Source organism: Prunus persica, chromosome G8, assembly GCF_000346465.2.
Source record: "Prunus persica cultivar Lovell chromosome G8, Prunus_persica_NCBIv2, whole genome shotgun sequence".
Lineage (NCBI taxonomy): Eukaryota > Viridiplantae > Streptophyta > Magnoliopsida > Rosales > Rosaceae > Prunus > Prunus persica.
This window is the reverse complement of record NC_034016.1, coordinates 16801972-16828512: the sequence shown is the minus strand read 5'-3', so window position 1 is coordinate 16828512 and position 26541 is coordinate 16801972. Positions and strand designations below refer to the sequence as shown.

The following is a 26541-nucleotide window of genomic DNA, read 5'->3' as shown; positions in this document are numbered from 1 at the left end:
GTATCGAGTCATGATAATTAAGAATTGATACCATACGTCATTTTCATATATGAAAGTGACTGACCCTAGTAATTTCTTAGGCCGGTGGCTAAAGAGTTAGTGAGCTTTATCAGTAATGTTGTTGGGTATGTTTCTTTGAAGGAATTTATTATATGATTTAGATATTTAGGTAGTTCAACTCTTCCGTAACCCTACACTCCTTTTGTATAACTAGAAGGGGTTTCGGTTTTGAAATCGAAAAAATAGGATCAATGTTACCTGTGGTACGTAGAATGGGTATGGTTACGTCTTGATTAGTTTTCATGAGGTACAGAGGAAGTAATTAAGACTAACAAGACATAAAATTATATTTTGTAAAGGCTGAAAATTAGTAAACCACATTAATATAATTTGATGAGCTTCTTTAACCAGTGTTTTCTGCTGGGAAGAATTGGGGTTCCATTTTCAGACAACGATACTGATTCAGTTGGTTTCTCTTCAAAGTCACTTGTTGGTCTTTGGTCTCTCCAGTGCCCTTCTCTTGCTTCTGCACAGAAACCACAGGGGGCTGCTTAATTTATTTAAATATAGAGAGATTTCGTACTATGTTATCTCGACTATTGATCGGGTTGATTATTATTTGAATGTGCAGCTTAAATTTAATTTCAGCAAGATAATAACATGTCTAATTGAGTTATATATCACACTTTTCGGCCACGAGTTGGCTGTGACTTACATTAGTACAGGCTACGAGTGTATCAGTGTCACTTATCTTACAATATAACTGTGGCAAGAATGTACCTAATCAGAATGAGGCTGTGGCGCCGATTGATGAGAAGAAACATAATTCAAAATCGCACAAACACCCTTTCGGCCACAATTCATAGCCTCTTGACAAGATTGGTTTGCTAAATTCCTAGCCTTATCTCTGATTCTATCAATTTTTGCCTCACGTGGTACCACTAATTCTCGGAAGCGATTATAAAGATGGTCCGTGCGCTGCAAAGTTAATTAAGACATTCATGAGTATTCACTATTATTAAGGACAGAATAAAAACAAGATTCTACAAGTATAGGATGATGATGAGTGCTTACTTCCTCTCTCCAATACCAGAGATATATAAACAATGCAAATTTGGCTTCATTGTATATTGGTACCCTTCAAAAAAAAAAAAACACAAGGGAACAATAAGTGACATTAAAAAATCATATGACACAAATTTTGTAACGATCTGCCACGTGATATTAGAGAATCACTAATCGACAAAAGTTTAAGCTATCAGAGAATAAGTCAATAATAGAAATAAAGTTATCATTCTTTCCTAACTCCTGTCTTCCATGACATAAGTGTGAAAATTTCTAGAGAATGAGGGGTTAAGATTTCGATAGGGAACTCATATATCGCATTTACTTACTACATTTGCTAACTCACACTTCACATGGGATTCTCCCATCTCCTTGATTTGCAAATATGATACATTGTAACAAAAAGGCTTCAATAAAATGTTATGGAAGCAAATTGTTTACCATGAAAATAAAGCATCCCCAAATCTCTCCAACACAGTGAGCATAGCAACTACTATCCTACCAAACCCACATCAAAAGTGAACCATTAATTAATTTTAATTACAAATTAAAGTTAAAAGAATCATAATTAAACATGATAGATATATCATATATGTATATACCAGTATCGGCACCAAAACAGAAGTCGCCCAATCTCTGGCGTATGATCCAGAGTCTTATAGCACTCATAAGCCGGATAAGCGTAACCAAACACCATCCTGCAGTAAATAAAAAATTTAATTACCCAAACAATTAACTTTCATGAAAACTAACACCACTTGGGTTGGGTTAGGTCAAAAACCCAATTGGGGTTCATTTGATTACGTACAGAAGAACCCTTGGAAGAAAAGATCCCAGCATTATTTTGATTAACCCAGAACTTCAAATAACCTGAAAACCATGAAGATAAAAAAGTTCAAGGTGAGTTCAGAAATAAATTGGTAAAAAAAGGGAGAACCAAATTGAAAACAAGAAGAAGACCTGGGAATTTACCTGAAGAGAGATTGAAGGGAAAAGAAAATCCCGAAAGTAGAAATAGAGTACAGCGGAAGACCGTCTCATAATATGTATATATATGCATGTTTGGGTTTGGTTTCGACCTTCAAGCACGTCGCACGAAAAGGCGCTATACAAGCCAAAACGCTACTTCGCTTGCCAACGGGACAAATATTTATTTGAATTTTGGATTATATATATACAGGCCCCTTCTAATTGAGGGATCCCTCAAATAAAATTATTTGAGGGACACCCTTTAGGGTACCCTATAATTTTTTTCTCAATGATCCAAACCATCTATTTTTTAGGTCTTCATTCATAGATCATCCTAACAAAAAATTAGACAAATCGGAAACCGTTTCGACATCCAATTGTGTCTTACAAAATCAATGAACACGGTACTTCAAGAAAATGCTAAAATTTCAATAACTTAATTGAGTGGTCAAATGATATCGGATTCAAGTGATTTTTTGTAGGGATATCTTTGAATGAGTATCTACAAAATAGATGGTTTGGATTAGTGAAATACAATCCAGAGTGGGGCCTACAAGGGGTGTCCCTCAAATAAGCTTATTTGAGGGATCCCTCAATGGAAGCTCTATGATATATATATATATATATATATTTTGTGTTTTTTTTTTGGGTTTCTGTACAAAATTGGATCAGATAATTAGCTTGAGAATTTATCCAAAATAGCCAAAATTTGATGCTTAATTTCAAAAATGTCAGTTTTTGTAAAATATTTCAAATATAGCAAAAAACTCACTTAAATAGATACAAATACTCTCAAATTTAAAACCCGTATAAACCTAAAAATTAAACCTTATTAAATAAAACTTTGGAATATTTTTAATCCAAGTTTGTACAGACGAATAGAAGTTGAAATATATCATCCTATTTATTGATATTTTAATCAATTTAAATTTAGTCACAATCTAAGCATCACCAAACATCGGTTAAGTGTTATTCAACTTAAGCCAATTCAGTCCAAGATAATTTCTGAGAATAATTCATGCCAAGACAATCTTCTTCCATAACAAACGAGGCTGAAGGGACCAACTTGGCAAATGACTGAAAGACTTGTTGCCGGATCAATTGCCCAAGTCTGTCCGAATGACACAATTATTTTGTCTTCTCTAATGGATCAATCCACCGAGTGTTTTCCACACGCATAAATGCTGCATCGGCATCTCAAAGAAGCTAATAAGTTTCAAAATTGGCAGCCCATCCCACACATCACATTGCCTTTTAAAAGTCACACAACCATATTTGTACAATTTGAGTGACAAAGTCGAAAGAATTTTCCACAGAAAAGAATTGATTTGTAGACCAAAGAAAAATCAAATCATGATATAAGTCAGTGTTCCCAACATTTTCCACTAAAAAATTATATGGTTGGATTTTACTTTTTGTTGTATTGTTGTGTCCTTTTGTGGTTTCTGAATAAAATTTAGGCTTTATCCAATATAGGTCCCTATAATTTTTATTTCCTAGACATATACCCATCATTTTATAAATCTATATGTAACTGTGGCTTGGACATGTTGGGCCGTTAGGGAGACTCAACCAAAAAACCAACAGAGGGCTGACGGACAAGGTGGGCCCCGTAGGAGTGAGATTTTCGCTCTTTCGCTTACTTTGGTCGGCCCATATCCGTGCGACACGTGAGCCTGCCAGCTAATTTGATTAGATACGTGTCCTGTATGTATACTTGCCACGTGGTGTAACTGGATAGGCTACGGAAGAGTCCACCGGGTAGCTTATTGCTGCAAACGAGGTGAGTTCATTGAATTGTCGAATTCACAAGGTTGTTGGGATACTGTCGTATGAGGTATTTTAACAAAGACAAACGACATGCCGTTCTATGTTGGCGGGGATATTGGAAAACTTTTTTTGGTCAATAAAATTGGGTTTTTTCTGGTCGTAGGGAATATTGGATTGAACAAGTTAAGATGACAGCAACAATTGTGGAAATATTGGATTCAAAGAACAATATGGTCCTCGAACGTGTGTTTAACTTTATGAGTGTTTGTCAGACGCGTAACATGTGTCATTTCACCTATAAACGCGTAATGTATCGAGTCATAATAATTAAAAATTAATATCATTCGTCATTTTCATATATGAAAGTGACTGACCCTAGTAATTTCTTAGGCCGGTGACTAAAGAGTTAGTGAGCTTTGTTAGTAATGTTGTTGGGTGTGTTTCTTTGAAAGAATTTATTATATTTAGGTAGTTCAACTCTTACGTATCCCAACACTCCTTTTGTATGACTCGAAAGGGTTTCAGTTTTGAAATCGAAAAAATAGGATCAATGTTACCTGCTGTGGTACGTAGAATGAGTATGGTACGTCTTGATTAGTTTTCATGAGGTACAGAGGAAGTAATTAAGACTAACAAGACATAAAATTGTATTTTGTAAAGGCTGAAAATTGGTAAGCCAAAATAATATAATTTGGACGCATCATCTGATGAGCTTCTTTAACCAGTGTTTTCTGCTGGGAAGAATTGGGGTTCCATTTCCAGACAATGATACTGATTCAGTTGGTTTCTCTTCAAAGTCGTTTGTTGTTCTTTGGTCCCTTGCTTCAGCTTCAGACTGACCAGCAACAATTACTTTTCCAGTGCCCTTCTCTTGCTTCTGCACAGAAACCACAGGGGGGCTGGGCTGCTTAATTTATTTAAATATAGAGAGAGATTTCGTAGTATATGTTATTTCGACTATTGATCAGGTTGATTATTGTTTGAATGTGCGGCGTAAACTTAATTTAGCAAGATAATAACGTGTCTAATTGGGTTATATATAACACTTTTTGGCCACGAGTTGGCTGTGGCAAGAATGTACCTGATCAGAATGAGGCTGTGGCGCCGACTGATGAGAAGAAACATACTCCAAAATCTCATAAACACCTTTTTGGCCATAATTCAGAGCCATTTGACAAGATAGGTTTGCAAAATCCCTAGTCTTAACTCTGAATTCCAATATCTTACCATCAATTTCTGCCTCATGTTGTGCCACAAAGTCTCGGAAGAAGCGATTATAAAGATAGGCCGTGCCCTGCAAAGTTAATTAAGACATTCACGAGTATCACTATTATTAAGGACAGAATAAAAACATGATTCTATAAGTAAGGATGATAATGAGTGCTTACTTTCTCCTTAGAAGACCAGAGATATATAAACAACGCCAATTTGGCTTCATTGTATATTGGTACCCTTCAAAAAAACACAAGGAAACAATAAGTGACATTAAAAATCATATGACACAAATATGTAACGCTCTGCCACGTGATATTAGATAATCACTAATCGACAAAAATTTAAACAATCAGAGAATAAGTGAATAACGGACACTTCACATGGGATTCTCCCAATCCAAACAAGTCGTACATCTCCTTGATTTGCAAATATACTTTGTAACAAAAAAAGGCTTCAATAAAATGTTATGGAAGCAAATTGTTTACCATGAAAATAAAGCATCCCCAAATCTCTCCAACACAGTAAGCATAGCAACCAATATCCTGCAAAACCCACATCAAAAGTAATTCAATATTTTAATTGGAAATTAAAGTTAAAAGAATCATAATTAATAACATAATAGATATATCATATATGTATATACCAGTATTGGCACCAAAACAGAAGTTGCTCAATCTCTGGCTTATTCTTCCCCACAGTCTTATAGCACTCATAAGCCGGATAAGCGTAACCAAACACCATCCTGCAGTAAATAAAAAATTTAATTACCCAAACAATAACTTTCATGAAAACTAACACCACTAGGGTTGGGTTAGGTCAAAAACCCAATTGGGGTTCATTTGATTACGTACAGAAGAACCCTTGGAAGAAAAGATCCCAGCATTATTTTGATTAACCCAGAACTTCAAATAACCTGAAAACCATGAAGATAAAAAAGTTCAAGGTGAGTTCAGAAATAAATTGGTAAAAAAAAAAGATGACCCAAATTGAAAACAAGAAGAAGACCTGGGAATTTACCTGAAGAGAGATTGAAGGAGAAAGAAAATCCCGAAAGTAGAAATAGAGTACAGCGGAAAACCGTCGCATAATATGTATATGCATGTTTGGGTTTGGTTTCAACCTTCAAACACGTCGCACGAAAAGGCGCTATACAAGCCAAAACGCTACTTTGCTTGCCAACGGGACAAATGTTTATTTGAATTTTGGATTTGAAATTTTTTTTTTTGGGGGTTTCTGTACAAAATTGGATCAGATAATTAGCTTACATGGCCCAAGATTTTAATCAAATCACAGGCCTACACTTAGTAGAAGGTTGGGCTGTTGGTCATGGACCAGACATATCTTTGAATTAAGTCCACTATTCATATCTTTAATTTAAAATGCTCTAAATTATAAAGAATGAAGATTTGAATTTGAGTGTAAGGAGGTGGATTCACTGTCTTAACAAACTAGTTTAACTCACGTTTGTAATTCACTATTCAGGTACTCAGTAAAATGCTATCGGAAGGTTCATCAAGGCGGCGCCGGCCGCAAAAGAAAAAAAGGTTTCGAATTGGATTCATACCCTTTAATTAGTTAAATAGCCTTTTAACAAGTCTATTATATGTCAGATTAACAATTTGTTCTCCTTACCTAACGCATTAAATTTCCAGATTTAATCTCTTTTTTGTCATGTTTTATCCAAATTTCTTTATTTGGGAACTCCAACAAAGGCATATTTATCCCAGCCAAGAATATAATACCAAATTGTCTGTCACTTTTTCCTAATGCATGCATGTATGTGCCTGGGGAGTAAGAAATGAGTGCAACTGGTTTAGAATGGTATTTAGTGTATAAAAATTCATGAAATGCCTACCATGTATGCTAATTAAGAAGAAAAAAAGATTGAGATTTAGTATATTAGTGACAACATACAAATGAAGTAAAAACAATGACAACGAAGAGATATCTAGCTCAGGAAAACCTCTAAACCCTAAAATGCTAAGTACACAAACCTCAATTAAATACCCCCTGTAATCCCACCTAACACACACAACAAACCATTTGGTGTTAGCCATGGTGAAGAAGACTAGGGGTCGCCAAAAGGTTGATATGGTGAAAATGGAGAATGACAGCCATCTCCAAGTCACCTTCTCTAAGAGAAGGTCAGGCCTTTTCAAAAAGGCCAGCGAGCTCTGCACTCTGTGTGGTGCAGAGATCGCAATCATTGTCTTCTCACCAGGCAAGAAGGTATTTTGCTTTGGCCACCCGGGCATTGAGACATTGTTGGACAGGTTCGAGGGCACAGTCCCGCGTCAGATCTTGAATTCCGAAACGCAGAAGCTTATTGACGGGTACCGGATTGCAGGCCTGTGTGAGATCACTGATGAGCTCACACGGGTGCTAGAGGTCCTCGAGGAAGAAAGAAAATGGGGGGATGTGCTGACCCAGTCCATGAAGGCCAACAAAGAGGGGAAGTGGTGGCAGGGACCAGTGGAGGAGATGGAATTGGATCAGCTGGAGGCTTTGAAGGCTTCTCTTCTGGAGTTGAAGTCCAAAGTGGCTGATGAAGCTAAATTGAGACTTTCTGCTGCCGAAAGTGCAAACCTTGAACACAACCCTAATTTTTTTGTGGGGAGCTCCTCTTCTAGTGCTGCTGCCCAAAATGCAAACCCTGCTCACAATAATTTTTTTGTGGGGAGCTCTTCTTCCCTTGCTGCTGCTGGGCCCTCTGGCCTCCAAGGTTTGGTTAATCCTGATTTTAACAATGTTGGGTTTAATTTTAATGGAATTGATCATGTGATGCAGGCTCCTCATCAGCCTAACAATGTTGGGTTCAATGGCAATCCTAATGCCATGCCTCTCAGTGGATGGAACCCTAACCTCGGTGGAGGCTTTCTCTGAAAAATTTGTGACGGAGGTGATGATGATTTTATTTAATTAATAAGCCAGCACTGGCGGCCACTGAGAAAACAGAGTGATCGATCTGTGTTGTTCTGTTGTGTCTTATGTTTTTTTTTGAAATTTCAGATTGTCATGAACTATCAGAAGTTGTTTCTTAATAAGAGTACTATCGTTGTATCAACTAAGCCGTTTGGCTCATCAAATTTTTTTTAAAAAAATATGTATTTTATTTATTTATATATACTGGCATTGTGTTTGGTGTATATATCGATATCAGATCAGGTTGAAAAATTATGCCTTTTATCCAATATCATTTTGACCATTCGTTTTTAGTTATGTGAAATGTGGTTCAAAGAACTATCGGATATGTTGTACTAATTGACACATACTGTTGAATTAGCAAATTAATGCTCATCAGAATGTACAATAATGATATAGTTTTGCTTTTATGTAAAGTATTCAAATGCTAGCTAGCTCTCTACTTGATGCAAATTTAGTGAAAGTAATACTGGCACTAACACTACTGGAAAAAGTGGCTAAGGCCACGGTTGCTTAGCCACGGTGAACCAATAGTGGTCCTTAGTGTGTAATGGTCACGGTTACTGTGCATCAGTGGCTTGTAATATCTAAGTCACAATTAGTTATTTATGAACCATATACACTCTTTGTCGTGGCAGAATTTTAATAGTAACATTCGCTTTTACCACAGTCACATAATCTGTGTCCAATCTATAACCAACACCGCGAATAATCTGTAACAAACATTAATACAAGTCATGAGTATATGGCTTATGTTGAAGTTTTCTAGTAATGAAAGTATGACTATGCACGCAAGGCCTACTGCTAAATCCTTAAAATGAAAAGAAGCATATACTTATTTAAGAGTTGAAAACTACACTTCTCATTACACTTTACAACAAACGGTGAAAACTAATAAAGAAAAAAAGTAATACAAGTAATATTGAAGGGATGAAATCAAACATAAAAGTGGAGAGGTAAATTAGTCTTAACCATACTTTAGGAAGAAAAATTATGAGAGACACCGCATGTAGAGGAGAAGCAACATATACGTGGGTGGAACTCAGAAGTAGTTTATTTATTTATTTATCGTAAACCAAAAAAATAAATTTAAAACTATAACTCGTTGGAAATTATTTGGCATGCACTCTTATATCCCCCCCCCCCTTTTTTTTTGTCTTCATTTTAAGGATTATTGTTTGACGTATTTGTCCCATCAAAATGGAGTGGCTGTGTTCTGAAATTTTTTCTTAAATGGGGGCAATTTCGGATTTTTATTTTCTGAAAATTTAACTAGAAAAGCATTTTGCTTTATATGTGGATTGCTCTCCTCTTTCTGCTCCACCTCCCCTAAATCCTCTCACTCAATAGAAAAAAAAAATTATCATTTACGGAAAAAAAAAACGAAAAATAAAGTAGCTACTAAGTGAGCTCACAAAACCCTATTTAACATACGTGCATTTTATTAAAAGGAAATTATATATAGTCAATACGTATATCAAATATGCCAGTTGTAAGTATATTTATTACACGACGAGATATGATATGATTTCCTTATAAGAGATATGATAAAAAATAATTAAGTAGAGAATGACAACAGTGCCGATTTCGTAATAGCTTATAAAGTCTATCTTCTACGTGCATGCTCAACATACGCGCTCTAACTTATATTGTGCAAATAATCATTAAGTTACCAAATTATTTTCGAATTGTCTTTGGATCCTAGGGTTTACCATACACGTACTTAGTTTTCATTATTTTCATTATGGAAAGTAAAAAAATGATATTAAATCTTTCACCTTCGGTAGTCAAATTCAAAATGTCTTTTATTTGAGCTTTGATACCATAAAGGAAGTTGAGGTTCCACTTTAAAATTAATTGGTAATTTTTTTGGGGTGAGGAGGGGAGAGTGACTCAGCTCCTTATAAACCAAAGTAAAATTTTTTTAAGCTTCCAATGTCGGACAAATATTCAACAAAACAAGTTCCTAAGTTAACCTTTAATTAAGTAAATAGCCAAGTCCATTATGATTAATTATTTGTTATCTCCTCACCTAACACTTTGAATTTCCAGATTTAATCTGTGTTGTCATATTTAATATAAATTTCTTTCTTTGGCAACTCCAACCAAAGACATATTCAGGAGGAGGATAGGATTACTATATAGGCTAATAGGCACTCTGGGTGTTAACTCAAGTGAAGAGAAAATGTTTTCAAACATAGCATTACAATAAATCACTATCTTTTCCTCCCTTCTATATGGTATAACCAAAACAAAGGAAAAAAATGATAGGTTGGTGGAAAATATAAACCATGGTGGAAAATAAAATTGGGTAAAAAGATTTTGCATTGCAATTATTTGGGCCTAACTGTGATTAAATAAAACATACAATAGCCTAAAAAAAATGAAAACAAAAGCTTGCACTGATAGCTAGGTCTCCATTTAGGTCCATCAGTGTTTGGGAAATTTTATGTAAAAAATCCTCCGACAACACTAACAGTTACCAATCCACAAGCAGCAAGTTCTTGGTTTTGTCCCTTATGAAATGAAAATTTGAAGAATTAGAGTTATGGCAAAAGGGGTTTAGATCTAAAAACATTTCTCACCAAGGAAAAATTATCATGGCAAGAAGTGGGCTTCATGAAACTGGGCAAGTTCAAAGGCAAGACTTGCCTGGGGCCTGGACAAGTTGACGTCATGTTGATATCAGCGGTCAATTTAAATACCAAAAAATTAGAAAAAATACCAGGAATTTTATTTTATTTTTTCTATAAATACTTAGCCATGTTTTTCACTTCCCACACCAAAATCCATACATATTCATCTCATCATATCTCATGTAAATAGTGGTTGCCATTAGGTTGCCGTGGCAATGGATGGGAATGCGTCAAAAAAATTGCTAGGGCAGACACTATTTACGTGAATAGTAATTCCCTTGCCTCCCCTTATTTTTAACCATGAAAAATGGGTGGAAGTGCTCTTAAACCCGATGTTGTAATTTCACAATTCTACGCAAGAGTCTTTTTTAACCTTTGGTGTTTGAATCAACCGTAGTGCTTCAACTAAAGGTGGAATTTCGTGTTTACGGGAGCATTATTTGTGTCAATGATGAGGGAAGTGTTGAAGTTAATTGGTGAATTTGGTGAAGCTACTAGCCTTCATGTACTTCTTGGAGAATAGGCGAGCTTCATGTTTTATGAGGCAAACAAGTCTGTGATGAAATCTGTAGCAGGTGACAGGTGCAAAAGTTTCCCATCACACTACTGAGGTAATGCCATGAAACTTGAAAGGAAGACCGGCCGTCGTTTGGTATGGTAAATTTGAGAAATGTATAAATGTATTTTTTTGGGCATACTTTTCTAAAGTCCCTGAAAATTTGAGTTTCCGAAGTTACTGACTTTATGTAAGGGTGTTCATTTAGAGTCTGTGGAAGGAAAAATTCATATTGCCGTGAAAGGAAGAACATATTGCTAGTCATATTGCCAAAAAAATAAAATAAAAACCCTTTAATTAATTAAATTCCCAAGTCTAGTATGATTAATAATTTGTTAGAGCATACGCAATGGGCTCCTTAAACCACCTTCTTAGAGCATCTACAATCATGCTCTTTATTTTTTAGTTAAATTTTAGTTTAAAATATATATGCAAGTTTTGAGTTGTATTTTTCCAAGGGAGTATATGTTTGTATTTTTCTCAGCGATGGTGATGGTGGTTAAGTGTTAACGACAATCTATTAGGTTTGTTGTTGACTGTAAAAGATGTACATATAGTTAAATTTTGTTGGACCGTAGTATCAATCAGCAATGCCAGCTGGTGATACGGTAGTATTATTGTGTAGATGCTCTTATCTCCTCGCTTAACATTAAATTTCTAGATTTAATTTGTGTTGTCATATTTTATCAAAATTTCTTTCTTTGGAAACTCCGAACAAAGCCAAGAATGAAGTAAGGAGGAGGATAAGATTATAGGCAATCTAGCAATTGTCTGGCACTTTTCCTCATGCATGCATGTGTTGTGACTGGTGAGTAAGAAATGAGTGTAATAGTTTAGAATGGTATTTAGTGTATAAAAATTCATGAAGTGCCTACCATGTATGCTAAGAACAAAAGGATTTAAATTTCTCCCAAACTAGTATCTCAGTAACTACATATACAAATTAGAAAAGAACAATGACAGCAAAGATTGATAATTATTTAGGTCAGATTAACCTTCTAAACCCTAAATTGCTATGTACACAAGCGTCAATAAATACCCCCTTTAAGCCCACCGGACATACACAACAAACCAAGGGTTAGCCATGCCAAGGATATGTAGGGGTCGCCAAAAATTGCAGATGGTGAAAATGGAGAATGAGACCAATCTCCAAGTCACATTCTCCAAGAGAAGGGCAGGACTTTTCAAAAAGGCCAGCGAGCTCAGTACCCTGTGTGGTACAGAGCTCGGCCTCATTGTCTTCTCGCCAGGCAAGAAGGCCTTTTGCTTTGGCCACCCGTCCATCGAGGAGGTGTTGGACAAGTATGAGGGCAGACCCTCTCGTCAGCCCCTTAATCACGATATGCAGCAGATCGTTGAGGCGTGCTCCCACACGACTCTGAATGAGCTCAACGCTGAGCTCACACAGGTGATGGAGCGCATCGAGGGCGAAAGGAAGCGGGGGGAAGAGCTGACCCAGTTATTGAAGGCCAGCCAAGCGGAGTGCGGGTTGCAGGGACCAGTGGAGGAGTTGGACTTGGACACGATGGAGATTCTGAGGGCTTCTCTTATGCAGTTGAGGTCCAAAGTGGCTGATCAGGCTAAACAGAAACTTGCTGCAGCCAAAACTGCAAACCCTCCTCACAATCCTAATGTTTATGTGGGGAGCTCCTCTTCTAGTGCTGCTGCCCAAAGTGCAAACCCTGCTCAAAATAATTATTTTGTGGGGAGCTCCTCTTCTAGTGCTGCTGCCCAAAGTGCAAACCCTGCTCACAATAATTATTTTGTGGGGAGATCCTCTTCTAGTGCTGCTGCCCAAAGTGCAAACCCTGCTCACAATAATTTTTTTGTGGGGAGCTCTTCTTCCAGTGCTGCTGCTGGGCCTTCTGGCCTCCAAGGTTTGGCTAATCCTGAGATTAACAATGTTGGGTTCAATTTTAATGGAAATGATTTTGTTATGCAGGCTCCTGACCAGCCAAACAATTTTGGGTTCAATTTCAATGGAGCTGAGCCTGTTTTGCAGGCTCCTGATCAGCCTAACAATCTTGGCTTCAATTTCAATGGAGCTGGGCCTGTTATGCAGGCTCCTCCTGATCAGCCTAACAATCTTGGCTTCAATTTCAATGGACCTGATCATCCTAACAATCTTGGTTTCAATTTCAATGGAGCTGAGTCTATTATGCAGGCTCCTCCAGACCAGCCTAACAATGTTGGGTTCAATGGCGATCCTATGTTTCTCAGTGACTGGAACCCTAATCTTGGTGGAGGTTTTCTGTGAAGTTTTTATATATGGTGATGAGGGTTTTAATAAGCATTAGCTAATTTGTATTTTAATCATCAAGAGTCCAGTGGTTGTCGCAACTATGCCGTTTGGCTAATCAAATTAATGACATTTTATGTGTTTTGATTTAGAGTTTTATATAATAAAAAGCTTGGCTCCTTAAATTTGAGGAGGCGCTCCTCCTCATAACAAATGAAATTTTGACACTTACCAATTTCATTTAAAATTTTCTTTTTATGAAATTCTTTTAACTTTCTTTATTTTCAAACATATTGGGGAGAAATTAATGTACTAATTGACACATCCTGTTTGATTAGCAAATTAATTTATTGAGAAAATGCTTAATATATGCTCAGCAGAATGTGCAATAATTTAATGATATAGTTTATTGATATTTATGACCAATAAAATTTTTTATGTCAATATTATTCTTTTAATTATATTTTTTTTCATTTCTTGTTTTGAAATACTAGCTAGCTCTCTTTAATTATGTGAGAATTAATATAACATCTCTCTTTATATTGAGAATTATTTGAGAGGTTATGACCTTTACAAGAGATGTTGAGAATGATTTCTCCTCTATGTTTGTTTGCTCAAAAAATGCACTTCCCATTACACTTTACAACAAAAAGTGAAAATTAATATAAGAAATAGAAAGGTAGGAAATTTGTATAGTGATTAATACATAATTTTTTTGGGTGCTGATTTTCCCACTCCTCTTTCGTCCACTTACACTCCCTTTTTACATATTCATTTTGAAATTATTCTTAAGGTTTAGTTAATATTTTTATAGTCATTAATATATAATTTTTTCCTTTCTATTTCTTCCACTTCATACCCCCTAATCCAATTGAAAAAACAAAAACAAAAAATAAAAGCCATATTAGAAAACCATAATTAACCACTTGCATGGATAAGTGAGATGCATTGTAATAAAAGACAATTATATATTCTCAACACGAATATCGAATATGCCAGTTATAAGTACGTACGTTTTATTGGACGATGAAGTATGATCATAACATTTCCTTATAAGGTAAATAGGATAAAAAAAATAAATTAAGTTAGCACGGACTACATACTAGCTACCAAATTCGATCTTCTACTTGTATGTTCAACATACATGTTCTAACTTGCATGGATCGGAATTTAGTAAATAATAATCATGTCTCTTTTACATTAGTCAAGTCTAATTGTAAGTTTACAAAAACTATATCAAACCCCATCTTCCATAAACAACTCTCTATGGGTGCCATACTCTACTTTCCTCTCCTTACAATTGTAAATTCCATTACATGACCAACTTCCATCAAACTAGGCAAACATACTTAGTTAATTATGAACTATATTGTAATTTACATGTCTACCCCTACTTATGAACCCGCGGTCAAAGATTGACCTAAATATATGTTGCCCACGATTCACAATTGAAGTGTTTTGATTGCAATACGTGAGCAGGGACGAAACTAGGTTCACAATTTAGGTGTTTTGATTGCAATGCATGAGCAGGGACGAAGCTAGGTGTAGACATGAGGTTTTCATGGCATTTTGTCCTCTATATAGATCTTTTCATCATTTAAAATCTAATATGTAATCATTCCAAAAAATTAGGAAAATTATGCTAAATTGGCCTCCAAACACCTCTTTTTGTAGTTTAGACCTCACTTGTGCTGGAAAAACAAAAAAAAACAAAACAAAACAAAAGGCTAAAGAGATTTTGGATTGGGCTTTTTCTTGGGCCAATAAAAGAATTAAAGAAATCCGCGGCAAATACGACTGGCCCCAACAGGAAAAAAATTGAAACCAGCAAACGAACGAAACAAAATAAATATAAATAAAATAATAAAAGCCAAACTGTAACCAGGAATTGCGCCACGTCAGCAACATATGGATGAGCAAAATAACAGATTAAATAAAGAGAGGACCAGGCAGTTGGTTATGAATCATGATATGAGAGCTTCTCTCACTCTCACTCTCGTCACTCCCTCACAGAGCTGATAGGCCACACAGAGCTTCCTCCTCTGCTCTTCTTCGTCTCTCCCGAGGAGATGAGCTTCTCTGCCAAGCCTCAAACCTTAACACTAATCTCATGCACTCCTCTATCTTCTTCTTCTTCTTCTTCCTTCTCCTCCTCTCTCCCATCAATTCGCAGACACTTCCTCGGCTGCGGTGGCCATAGTCTCCGACCGCTCTCCGGCGATCTTCGCTCTCTTAGAAAACGCCGAAGCCTGGCCGGGGACCATCGCTCCCCTCCCTCGAAGTTTCTCATCAAGGCCTCTCTGGACCCGCATTCGCTTCTCGTCGTCGTCGCCATCGTTACCTTCTCTGCTGTCTCCGTCGTCTACTTCAATCGGCCATTCAAGTCCAAGAAGAATCTCGATGCTAGAGTTAGAGAGCTCAGAGAGGTTAGAGACGCCAAAGAGGTCAGTAGCCAGCTACCAATCCGCGAAAATCAGATTCTTGGTTTTGATGCTTTGAACGGAAAGATTGAAGAAATAGAGGCACCGGTGCTGCAATTTCACAATTCTGCGCAGGAGTCTCTTGCGCCTTTAGTGTTTGAATCAACCGCAGTGCTTCAACCGCTTCGTTTTCCCACTGAGTTGACTCAGTTGCAGCAGCCAGAGCGGTCTGAAGATGTTGATTATGATCCAATTTCGGAAGAGTTCTCTAAATTAATGGGTGAACGGTCTGAAGATGGTGGTCGTGACCCAATTTCTGACGAGTTCTCTAAATTAATGAGTGATTCTAATTTTGGCGTAGCTTCACCTTCTGTTCCTGTAGATGATGAGGAAAGCGTTGAAGTTGGCGAAAGCGATGAAGTCGGCGAAGCTACTAGCTTTCATGTACTCAATAGAGAATCGGTGAGAGAAGAGCTTCACATGTTTTATGAGTCGAACAAGTCTGAGACGAAATCTGTAGCAAGCTTGAATGGTAAAAAGCCATCTTCTTTTTTGAGGAACATCACTGTGACAGGGGCGGATTTAATACCACAAGCTTCCCATCACACTACAGGTAATGCCATGAAAGAAAGACCATATTTTGATACTTGTATGGTAATTTTGAGAAATAAATGTACTTTTGGCCTATTTTCTGAAGAAGAGTGTTTGTTCAGAGTCTATAGAAGGCCATACCCGCAGCAGAAAGGACTTGGGAAAAGGCAGTGGATATTCAAGCGACAAAGAAGTAAGACATTTGCCTAAAAAGAATTCTGGGACTATGACCCAGTTTCCCCACCCTCATGGGATTCATACAAATGACAGAGATCTTCTATCAGAGCAATTAAGTGCTTACCATCGTTTGCTAAAGGATGGGAGGTACATGTTATCTTTCACATATATGTTATAAAATACCTTTATGGTCCATTTGGCTTTAGGAGTTTAACAAAATGGATTTGGTTTTTGAAAAGGAGTTTGCACTGGTTTGAAATGACTAGATATAATTAACCAAAGTGAATCCGTGTACTTCCTCTTCTTCTTTCTCTGTAGAAACACAGTTTTATGCAATTTAACTCTAAATAGTACTAATATAAACCCCTAGATTTGAATTTTCACGTAGCAGTCTTTCCCCTTCTCCAAATTTCTTTTCTAGAAGCTGATCATTGAATAATATGGGCTTCTTAGGCTAGGCGACTCTTTAAAATTGCTTGAAGATTTGGAAAGAAGGGGTTTGTTGGATATGAATAAGGTAAGGATGCAACCTTCTGTTAATGATTTGTTCTTGTATGTTGGGTTTCTCTATTTTACTAAGTTCTCTGGCATCAGGTTTATCATGCAAGGTTTTTTGAAATCTGCAAATCGCAAAAGGCTGTTGACAAAGCTTTCCGTTTCATCAAACTGATTCCAAATCCAACCTTGAGTACATATAATATGCTTATGACTGTCTGTGCAAGTTCTCAAGATTCAGAGGGTAAATTCATTTATACAATTTACCACAGCTATTAATTATTTGGTGCAAAATAAGTTCCTGATATCTTTTTTGTGGTTTTAGAAGCTTTCCATGTTCTGCGACTTGTCCGGGAGGCTGGAATGAAGCCTGATTGCAAACTTTATACTACTCTGATATCAACATGCGGTAAAAGTGGAAAAGTTTACACGATGTTTGATGTATGATATCTTTCATTTTGGTTTCTTTCAGCTCTCAGTGGCATGCATACTTCGAGTTTTTAGCCCAATATTTCTGAAATGAAGTTTTACTGTATTACCAATTTTAGTCCCAGTAGCTGCCAGGGTGGCAAGTTCTGCTTGTTTGGCTTGCTTTATATGTAGAAAGAATTGAAGCTGATATGTCCATCCCTTTAAACAAAACTTTGACCATCAGGTTGACATTCTGTTTGTAATCCCTGAATTCGATATAATTAAATCTCATCTACATCTCAAATAGAATTTGAGTACCAGCCTTTTGAATTTACTGAAGCTTTAAACTTGATTTCATTGAAGCTGAGTATTGATTTCTTCATTACATTTTTCATTCATGAATCCTGTAACTAATGAGTGCCCAGTTGGTAAATTGCTATCTTCAATTTTAGATATATTTTTTAACATAACCTCTGCATATCCGTTTTTCTCTGCGTTTCCCATAGTATTTCAACTACATTTATCTTTTTCTTCTGCAAAGGTTTTTCATGAGATGGTTAATGCTGGAGTAGAACCAAATGTTCACACATATGGGGCACTTATTGATGGTTGTGGCAGAGCTGGGGAAGTGGCCAAGGCTTTTGGTGCTTATGGGATAATGAGGTCTAAGGTACTATTAGAATGAGAAACTTTACAATATCTATCCATAGTTACTATTACTCTATCAAGTTCTTTGTTTCTGAGAAAGGATGTTGTTTCTTGTTTCTTCCTGGATAGTGAATAAGTTTCAATGCTGATAAGATGTTACATGCAGTAGAAAGTGAAGCCAGATCGAGTTGTATTCAATGCGCTTATTACTGCATGTGGTCAATCAGGAGCAGTTGATCGTGCTTTTGATGTCTTAGGAGAGATGATGGCAGAAACACAACCTATAGAACCTGATCACACAACTGTCGGTGCACTAATAAAGGCATGTGCAAATGCTGGTCAGGTACGGTTTGCCATTTTCTTACAGTAGTTGCAGGGTCAGTTTCTTCACATTTGTGGTGCATGTGGTGTTTCTACTCCTATGTCTTACTTTTATGTTTAATCAACTTAGATTGGTGCATTTCTTGTAGGTTGATCGAGCACGGGAAGTATATAAGATGGTCCACAAATATAAGATAAAGGGCTCCTCCGAGGTTTACACCATAGCTGTTAACTGTTGCAGCCAGACAGGTGATTGGGAGTTTGCGTGCAATGTGTATAGTGATATGACTAGGAAAGGCGTGGTCCCTGATGAGGTGATTTTTTCAGAATTAGATCTTTCCCATGACATGTTGACTTGCAAGTCATTTTGGAGTTGGGATTGTGTTAGTGCTGTCTAAGTTTTACAAAATCTAGTCGCCACTAAATTTAGTTGGTTTAGATAAGCTAGGGAATTAAAAGGGTTTAGATAAGCTCGGGAATTAGAAGGGGAAAAACAGCTGGCTTATCTATTGTCGTTGATGTGATCTTCGCATTCAGTCATCATCACTAAAATTACTCCTCTCTGATACATGTCATGATTGCTTACATAAGCTTCTGGTGTTCGTACAGATGTTTCTCAGTGCATTAATAGATGTTGCTGGGCATGTTGGAAAACTAGATGCTGCCTTTGAAATCCTACAAGAAGCTAGAAATCAAGGAATACAAGTTGGAACTGTATCATACAGCTCATTGATGGGAGCCTGTAGCAATGTATGTCTCACATAAGCAATTCTGCGGTAGACATTTTTTTTCCTATAAAAGAAAATTAGGCGTATTTTTTCATATAGGTTATTGGTCCAAGCATGCAAAATGAAGATGAATATAAATTCAGAATCGTCCAATAAAAACCCAAATTAAGAAACCAGACAGGGTTTTGTACTATTTTTTTAAATAAATAAAAAATTATTCTTATAGTTGTGTTGGTTTTCCTACCTTCTATCCCTCGACAGTTCCTGGAAGCTTTTATTTGTTCTTAAGAATGCTTCCTATTAGTTCTAAAATTTTTTGTTATAAAAAAAATTGTTATTGTCTTTTCAATCCAAAGATGTAACATGCTGTTTGAAACGTTACTTTTCCCTGATGCTGAAAATAGGGGCTTATAATTCTAAATGAGCTCCATATAAGCAAAGTAATTGTGTAGTCAGGTGATGGAGAGAAAAATCCTCTGCTGAACTGCCCAACTTATTTCCCGTTAGTGTAAACTCTTTAATGCTGGTAAGAATGCTTAAATATTTAATAAATTGGGTATTCCTTGTTTCAGGCCAAAAACTGGCATAAAGCACTGGAGCTCTATGAATATCTCAAATCCACTAAAATTGAGAAAACTGTTTCAACTGTCAATGCTTTGATCACTGCCCTGTGTAAGTCTCTAAATGTTACCTTATTTCCTTTTCCTGAACTGTCACATTATCTGAGGCGTGTATATAAAATATGTGTGTGTGTTAGCTAAACTTGATTGAGATGCCAATAATCACACTTCAGGTGATGGGGATCAACTACAGAAGGCTATGGAAGTTCTATCCGAAATGAAAGGATTTGGATTGCATCCCAACAGCATAACATACTCCATACTTCTAGTGGCAAGTGAAAAGTGAGTCTTCTAGAGTTGATGCAGTGTTAAAGACAATGTTGGCGTGTATTCTTGTCTGCAGTAAAACTCAAAACTTGCACCTGTTTAATTGTGCACCCTGTTTGCAGAAAGGATGATCTAGAAGCTGGCCACATGCTCCTTTCTCAAGCCGAAAAGGATGGGGTTGCTCCAAACCTTGTCATGTGTAGATGCATCATTGGTGAGTTTACAGTATAGTTAGTTACAAAATTCTTTTTGTCTGTTTGGCTCTGATATCTGAATGAATATAGGTTCATTTTGTCTCACAATGATTTGCGAGATGATTCTCCATTGTATTGAGGAAATAAAAACAAGATGGCCTAACGTGTGAATTTGATGATAATAACCTTCAATCCAGCTCTAGGGAAATGCTCTTCGAAACTTTTTTTCATTTGGTTCGTTGGAAGTCTAGTCTAGCTAGATAATCAGAAGCTTGGCTTCCTACTATTCTGATGTTTCCACTAAAATTTACAACTTGAAAATCATAATCCAAATCATTACTAAGGTCAAAGATAGTTAGAGACATAAATACAATTTAATTAGAACATTCCAACATCGTTACATAACAACTTTTCTTGTGTTCAATTATTTCTTTTTACATATGAGTTATACATAGCATGCTTTGATTCTGTGCTTTATTATTTGAGCTTCAAGGAAATTTGAATTGGACAGTTTACTTCATTTGGCATTTGGGGTTTTCAAACATATTCACATCTTCATATTCTGAATTATTGCAGTGTGTTGTCTTTCATACATTTTTATTCTCCTTACATTTGATCTTTTTGAAGGCATGTGCTTGCGGAGATCTGAGAAGGCATGCTCACTTGGTGAACCTGTCTTGTCGCGTGATCGACCACAAGTTGATAGCAAATGGTATTTGATTCTTGGACTCTATGTGATGATCATTAGACATGTTTTGTTGTGGGGAACTAGGAAAGCAACATAATGTACTTGGAAAATGCTCGTCACTTATTTTGTATGTGTGAATTTTTCTCAAAAAATGTAGCAGCAAGAGTTATTTTATTGATTTTGAGACTGTCGGTTCTGTACTTGTCTATAAAGTTATGCATTTGTAGAGAGTTTTCTGACCCCAATAAGTAAGCATGAAAAAAGAACTAAAACATTATTTATCTGTATCTTGAAAGGAAACTTTTTTGTTTGATTATTCTTTATTTATATATCTTTATGTTCGTCTGAAAAGCTTTACATGGTTTGCTATGTTCCTGAGTTAATTTATTTGAGAAAGTCATGATTTTGATTTCTAGGCTAAAATCAGTCTTCTGAGCAGTTTTTATCTATTGCATTGTTTCTATAGGGCATCACTGGCCTTAATGGTCTACCGCAAAACGATTGTAGCTGGGATTATGCCTACCGTTGAAGTTATATCTCAAGTTTTGGGATGCTTGCAGCTCCCTTACGATGCATCATTCAAGAATAGACTTATTGAGAATCTTGGTGTAACTGCCGAGACATCAAGACCTTCAAACCTATGTTCATTGATAGATGGGTTTGGTGAATATGACCCTCGTGCTTTTTCATTACTTGAGGTCAGTTGGAAGCTGAACTTCTCAGTGCTTTTCAATACAATTCCAATTATAAAACTAATTGGAAACAATCTTATAATGGCATATACTTGAAGGAAGCTGCATCTCTTGGAATTGTTCCATGTGTATCCTTCAAAGCAAGTCCTGTTGTTGTTGATGCAAGGAAGTTGCAACTTCACACTGCTGAGGTAAGTTCTCGCGTTGTTGTTGGATAGCTTGTCTTCCTTTATTTAGTAATATAAAATTCTGTCGTCAACTTGATGAGCTTAACAGTAGCTGTAGCTGATCTATTCCCCCCATCCCCCGCCACCCACCCCGCCGCGCTCCCCCCCCCAAAAAAAACGCAAACAAAACAAGAGAATAATAAATTAGATAGTACGTGCTACTCATCAACTCCTGTGTGAAATTTGCCAGGTCTTCATCTTGACTGTTCTAAAAGGTCTCAAACATCGGCTTGCTGCTGGTACTATAAACTACATCTCTTTTCTCTTTATTCAATTCTTTGGAAAAAAAAAAAAAAAAAAAGTTCGGCTTTGAATGAGTTTAGTGCAGAAAATTGGACAAATTGTAAAAATTTATGGAAGATTTAGATTTAAAAAAAGGTTAGCTTTCCGTTGTATAAAGCCTAAATCTTACTCCTTTGTTGTTGCATATCTTGCAGGTGCAAAGTTACCCAACATGACCATTTTACTGCCCGTAGAGAAGACACAAATTATGTCTCCGAAAGGGAAGACAATCAACATTGCAGGAAGGTGAAAATTATTACTTAACAATTACAGTTAGGGATATGAATGATCAACTGCGGGCAAAGGTTTCTGGGATGAAATATGTTTTAAAATCACTTCCACTTCATCAGAATTCGCCCCCAGAATTCATGGAATTTTATATAAGTGTATATTCTTTATTTCGTTGACGCAAATGTGGCATCTTTTGTTTAACAGGGTTGGCCAGTCAGTTGCAGCGTTATTGAGAAGGCTTGGGATACCTTACCAAGGAAATGAATCACGTGGAAAAATAAAAATCAGTGGGTTGGCCATGAAAAGATGGCTTCAGCCAAAGCTTGCTTCTTTCACTGGAAAACCAGGAGAATTCGGCTCATCCCAGTTACAATTAGGGAAAGGAATCACACATCAGCAGCGCAACATTCGAACTGGCAATCTGTCCTTGGACTAAGGGGACATAATATATGGATGCTGCCCAGTAGACAGTTTAGAAGCATCTAATCCAGTTTTCCTAACTTCGGCTGATGCTCTTTACACTTTCTATATCAGTAGTCTTACATGCCTATACCTACCCCGAGCCTAACTAGCTACCCCATTCTCAAAAATTGCTTCGAATATGGGATACCAGAAGTTGAAAGTTTCTTCCTTGCATAGAGTTTGTAGAAGAGTAACGAGAGTTCGTATAAAAGTAGCGACAGCCGGGGATTAATAGAGTGAAAAGAAGCTCCTTGGATTGCAAAGAGGAGAGATGCATGATGTTCAATGGTTTGCTACAGCAAACCCCACCCTTCCTGTCTCTTTGTAGGTACCTTGCAGTTGCAGCTGGGTGATGACCGTTTAATAGCATCATGGGAGTTGAAAAATGTATGATTATGTTTTATGACCACGTTAAATATAAAGTTTGATGTAAAAAATAAACCTCCATTTTCAGTATAGAGTTATGGTCTTCGTTTTCAATACCATCATGGGAGTTGAAATGTATGCTTATGACAATGTCAATTACTGCGTTGATATATAGCTGAGGTAAAACACCTTCATTTGCACTATCCCGAATTATTTGGTAATAAATTGATAAGGAAGACAAGTTGTTGAAGAATGTAAAATTTCAATATCGAAAACTTGGCAAAATAAAATACAAATATATAAATGAGTAGTTTCAGACTGACTAAAAAGATTGAGGCCTTTTGTGATAACATTCTTCACTTACTAGACTAGACTAGAGGGTGGTTTAGTTGGGTATAGCATTGGTGTTTCACACCAATTGGGCTTCAAGGTGGTTAAGTTGAAGAGAGTATCGATTAAGTTGAGGACGGAGTGTTTGACCAAGTTTAGTCGAAGTTCATTATGTTGAAATTGGGTTCGATTTGAAATATAGTTTCAAATTAATAAAACTGAAGAAACTTTCTACTTATTGAAAACCTGCTGAAGCCGTCATCAAATTAATGAAAACCTGAGGCTGCTGCGTCCTAAAACCGAAGCCAACCTTCATGGACTGAATAAAACCAAACCAAACCATGTGATACAACTGTGGTAATGCAATATGTGAGATCTTGAAAAATATGTTAGGAGAGCCAAGAACCTTCTTCAAAATTGTGCTATAGAATTAAGGACCAAAGTCACCACATCACATCGCAATTCGACTTAAATTTCCCCACCTAGTCCTCTACTCATTTACATGTACAAAATCTCAGATGGGTTTGGTTCCCCATCATTCCTAGGCCTACCAAAACAAAACCCAAAAAGGAAAAAAAAAAAAAAAAAAGGTTCAAAATTGTGGAAGATTGCTCTATGAACCAATCATCATCGTCTTTGTCTGGCACCCAACTGAGAAGTGAGGCTAATGAAGGTCTCTTCTTTGCATGGAATTGTAAGGCCACCCATTGGATGGTTGAAGCCAAACTCTTCTTCTGCTCTCTTAAGCAACACTTTGAAAGAAGGGTGGTTCAAGTAAGAAACTGGAACCACATACCTCTTCTTTCCCATTTCTCCTACATATACTGCAACATGCCCTTTTGGAACCTCGTGAGATTTAGGCTGCAGCTTCAGAATGTGCTTCACTCCATGTACCATAGAAGAAGGCAAACGAATCATCATACCCATAAAATGATCACTAAAACTTTGCAAAATATAGTTGAGAGAGAGGGTTTTTGCTGAATTTGCTTGATGTAAAAGCTAGGAATTGTTTGAAGCCCAAATTGATTTTGTACCTCTATTTATAGAAGTTCCCAAATTTCTGTAGAGTTGGATAATGAGGTCACAGTGAGGCTGTGTGGCACTGGCAGGGCAGGCAGCAAAAGCTCACATGGGTTTCATCATCTTAGCTTATTAGCAACCGACTTAAATATGCAAATGTCCCACTTGTTCTTCTGAACAATATTTTATGCAAATTGCCCTGAAAAAAAAACTCATGGCTGCTGCCAGTGCCAAAGAGCCACCATGGGCCCATATGTCACCAAACTTCAAAGCATATCAAAATCCAGAGGCCCTAGCTACACTAGAAACCATGGAAGCCACTTAACAACTTCCATGTGATTAGTTTTGTGAAGCATAGAATTGCAGCTTAAAATAATTAGACGAAAATGGATAGGTTTTTTTTACTGAAACCTACCCCCACAGTGATCTAACAAGGTCCCCCATATATATATAAATTTTATTATCCAATGCTCACAAATTCTTCGTACTTATCCATATATATATATATATATATATCAAAATAAATATATAAAAGTTAATGGGTCTAATTCAATAAAAAAATATAAGTGTTGATTTTCTCACTCCCCTTTTATTTTTAAAAAGAAATTTAAAAATCAGCTCCAATATATATATGTATATATAAACATCCAATCAATATTTTTCCTTTTTATGTATTTTCCTTTTCTGACATATAAATGCAGTGCAGGCCAAGTTGTTTGAATTGAAGTATAATATTTATCTAAGCCCACCCAAACCTTATCTAAGCGGTTGATTGGGTGGCTATAATTTACTATTTCATTTTGGCATTTTCCACATGCTCAATGCTCTGCTCTCTCATCCGAAATAAAAATTAGACCATAACCCCCTCCTCCACATGCATATTGTCTCAGCTACTACCGCTTGACATGTCTCCATACATTGGCCTCACGTGTGTAACAGTGTGTGTACAGTGTTTTTGTATTCACTCGTTAACATCGACCTCGATTGAGGAGCCTTTTTCGGCACAAGCTTGACGAATTGTTTGCGTAACATTATCATATGGTGTTATCAATTAACGGTTAATATGTGATGTCTAGTTAATATGAATTTTGATTGAGGATTTTTTTTTTCACGTAACTGTTACTCGATGTTATCAGTTAGTGATTATGTGATGTCCTATTAACATGAATTTTCATTCAAAATTTTTTTGTGCGTCACATAGTATTATTAATTTACTCATATTATAACATATATATATATATATAGTATAAACTCGAAATGACAGTGTTACTGTGACAAACAAAAATTTCTCCAATCCAACGACTTACCCCAAGAAATGGCCAATCATATGTGCCCACTTAAAACATCAATAAACGTTCGAGATACTGAATTTTAATTCCAGTCTTGGTACATTTGATGACAAAGAAGGTTACATGCATTCTTATTTTGTCTGCAAAAATTGTCTCTATATACACAAAATTTGCCATGAAAGAAGTTTAACACTAAGTCTCAGTGGCAGCCTTGAATCCTTGACACTGATTTATACAACTCAGAAGAATACAGAATTGGGTTGGAATTTGAGCTTCGTTAATTAGCTCTATAGCTGCTAATTTATTCGAGAAGTGAGACTAGTAAACTCCTCTTCTGAGCACGGAAGTCTAATGCCCCCCAATTGATCAAAACCAAACTCGTCAGCTGCCTTGTAGAGCAAGTCTTGGAACAAAGGGTGCTTTAAATATGATATGGGCACGACATGCCGTTTCTCATGATTCTTTTCTTCTGCGTCATCCCCTACATAGATTGCAAAATGGCCTCTGGGAACATCAACAGTACAAGGAGTTCTTGTGGACCTCAAATGATGCTTGGCATGGAAAACCATCTCTTTCAGACGAAAGCCCATGTTTGCCTTCTGCTCTAACCACAAAGACACAAGGAGAAATGAGTAATTTTAGGGTTATGGCTATGGATGCTATAGCTTGCTTGATGGGTTCTCCAAGCATTTTGCCTTTTTAAGGTATAT

The 26541-nt window shown here is 36.6% G+C and overlaps 6 protein-coding genes across 7 annotated transcripts; 3 read left to right on the top strand and 3 right to left on the bottom strand.

The window, feature by feature from the left end:
• Positions 256–2191, bottom strand: LOC18768809 (putative HVA22-like protein g). The gene is made up of 7 exons (XM_007200168.2): positions 2038–2191; positions 1874–1935; positions 1668–1763; positions 1507–1563; positions 1075–1138; positions 781–978; positions 256–526 (listed from the first exon to the last, which is right to left on the bottom strand). Exons 2-6 carry the CDS (start codon positions 1903–1905, stop codon positions 781–783), a joined length of 447 nt encoding a protein of 148 aa, XP_007200230.2. The 5' UTR covers positions 1906–1935; positions 2038–2191; the 3' UTR covers positions 256–526.
• Positions 4505–6064, bottom strand: LOC18768359 (putative HVA22-like protein g). The gene is made up of 7 exons (XM_020553569.1): positions 6037–6064; positions 5871–5932; positions 5663–5761; positions 5505–5561; positions 5193–5256; positions 4886–5098; positions 4505–4681 (listed from the first exon to the last, which is right to left on the bottom strand). The coding sequence occupies exons 2-7, from the start codon at positions 5900–5902 to the stop codon at positions 4505–4507; spliced, it is 642 nt and encodes a 213-aa protein (XP_020409158.1). The 5' UTR covers positions 5903–5932; positions 6037–6064.
• Positions 7068–7968, top strand: LOC18766734 (agamous-like MADS-box protein AGL62). The gene has a single exon (XM_007199330.2). The coding sequence runs from the start codon at positions 7075–7077 to the stop codon at positions 7900–7902; it is 828 nt and encodes a 275-aa protein (XP_007199392.1). The 5' UTR covers positions 7068–7074; the 3' UTR covers positions 7903–7968.
• On the top strand, positions 12218–13390 carry LOC18768142 (agamous-like MADS-box protein AGL62). Its single transcript, XM_020553813.1, has 3 exons — positions 12218–12762; positions 12889–13075; positions 13298–13390. Exons 1-3 carry the CDS (start codon positions 12218–12220, stop codon positions 13388–13390), a joined length of 825 nt encoding a protein of 274 aa, XP_020409402.1.
• Positions 14927–23393, top strand: LOC18768173 (pentatricopeptide repeat-containing protein MRL1, chloroplastic). Of its 2 annotated transcripts, none has more exons than XM_020570266.1 (18): positions 14927–16405; positions 16506–16707; positions 17014–17077; positions 17155–17299; positions 17384–17496; positions 18008–18136; positions 18284–18457; positions 18585–18749; positions 19045–19185; positions 19736–19835; positions 19957–20065; positions 20173–20264; positions 20872–20956; positions 21399–21630; positions 21723–21815; positions 22042–22090; positions 22289–22379; positions 22569–23393. In XM_020570266.1, the coding sequence occupies exons 1-18, from the start codon at positions 15442–15444 to the stop codon at positions 22798–22800; spliced, it is 3180 nt and encodes a 1059-aa protein (XP_020425855.1). In that variant the 5' UTR covers positions 14927–15441; the 3' UTR covers positions 22801–23393. The 2 variants fall into 2 exon arrangements, with proteins under 2 accessions (XP_020425855.1, XP_007199677.1); XM_007199615.2 differs by having other exon boundaries at positions 14928–16405; positions 17381–17496.
• On the bottom strand, positions 23893–24914 carry LOC18768389 (auxin-responsive protein SAUR21). The gene has a single exon (XM_020570267.1). The coding sequence runs from the start codon at positions 24447–24449 to the stop codon at positions 24150–24152; it is 300 nt and encodes a 99-aa protein (XP_020425856.1). The 5' UTR covers positions 24450–24914; the 3' UTR covers positions 23893–24149.

What these genes read in the sequence shown, in the direction of transcription:
- LOC18768809 (XM_007200168.2), bottom strand. Translation starts at nt 1,905, where the DNA reads ATGCTGGGATCTTTTCTTCCAAGGGTTCTTCT. An exon ending in CTGTTTTGGTGCCGATACTG is followed by an intron (nt 1,564 to 1,667) that starts GTATATACATAT and finishes TGGGTTTGGTAG; the next exon opens with GATAGTAGTTGCTATGCTCA. An exon ending in GGGGATGCTTTATTTTCATG is followed by an intron (nt 1,139 to 1,506) that starts GTAAACAATTTG and finishes TTTTTTTTGAAG; the next exon opens with GGTACCAATATACAATGAAG.
- LOC18768359 (XM_020553569.1), bottom strand. Translation starts at nt 5,902, where the DNA reads ATGCTGGGATCTTTTCTTCCAAGGGTTCTTCT. An exon ending in CTGTTTTGGTGCCAATACTG is followed by an intron (nt 5,562 to 5,662) that starts GTATATACATAT and finishes TGGGTTTTGCAG; the next exon opens with GATATTGGTTGCTATGCTTA. An exon ending in CACAGCCTCATTCTGATCAG is followed by an intron (nt 4,682 to 4,885) that starts GTACATTCTTGC and finishes GTTTCTGTGCAG; the next exon opens with AAGCAAGAGAAGGGCACTGG.
- LOC18766734 (XM_007199330.2), top strand. Translation starts at nt 7,075, where the DNA reads ATGGTGAAGAAGACTAGGGGTCGCCAAAAGGTTGATATGGTGAAAATG.
- LOC18768142 (XM_020553813.1), top strand. Translation starts at nt 12,218, where the DNA reads ATGCCAAGGATATGTAGGGGTCGCCAAAAATTGCAGATGGTGAAAATG. An exon ending in GCAAACCCTCCTCACAATCC is followed by an intron (nt 12,763 to 12,888) that starts TAATGTTTATGT and finishes CCCTGCTCACAA; the next exon opens with TAATTATTTTGTGGGGAGAT. An exon ending in GAAATGATTTTGTTATGCAG is followed by an intron (nt 13,076 to 13,297) that starts GCTCCTGACCAG and finishes TCTATTATGCAG; the next exon opens with GCTCCTCCAGACCAGCCTAA.
- LOC18768173 (XM_007199615.2), top strand. Translation starts at nt 15,442, where the DNA reads ATGAGCTTCTCTGCCAAGCCTCAAACCTTAACACTAATCTCATGCACT. An exon ending in AAGTTCTCAAGATTCAGAGG is followed by an intron (nt 17,300 to 17,380) that starts GTAAATTCATTT and finishes TTGTGGTTTTAG; the next exon opens with AAGCTTTCCATGTTCTGCGA. An exon ending in AAGTTTACACGATGTTTGAT is followed by an intron (nt 17,497 to 18,007) that starts GTATGATATCTT and finishes TCTTCTGCAAAG; the next exon opens with GTTTTTCATGAGATGGTTAA.
- LOC18768389 (XM_020570267.1), bottom strand. Translation starts at nt 24,449, where the DNA reads ATGGGTATGATGATTCGTTTGCCTTCTTCTATGGTACATGGAGTGAAG.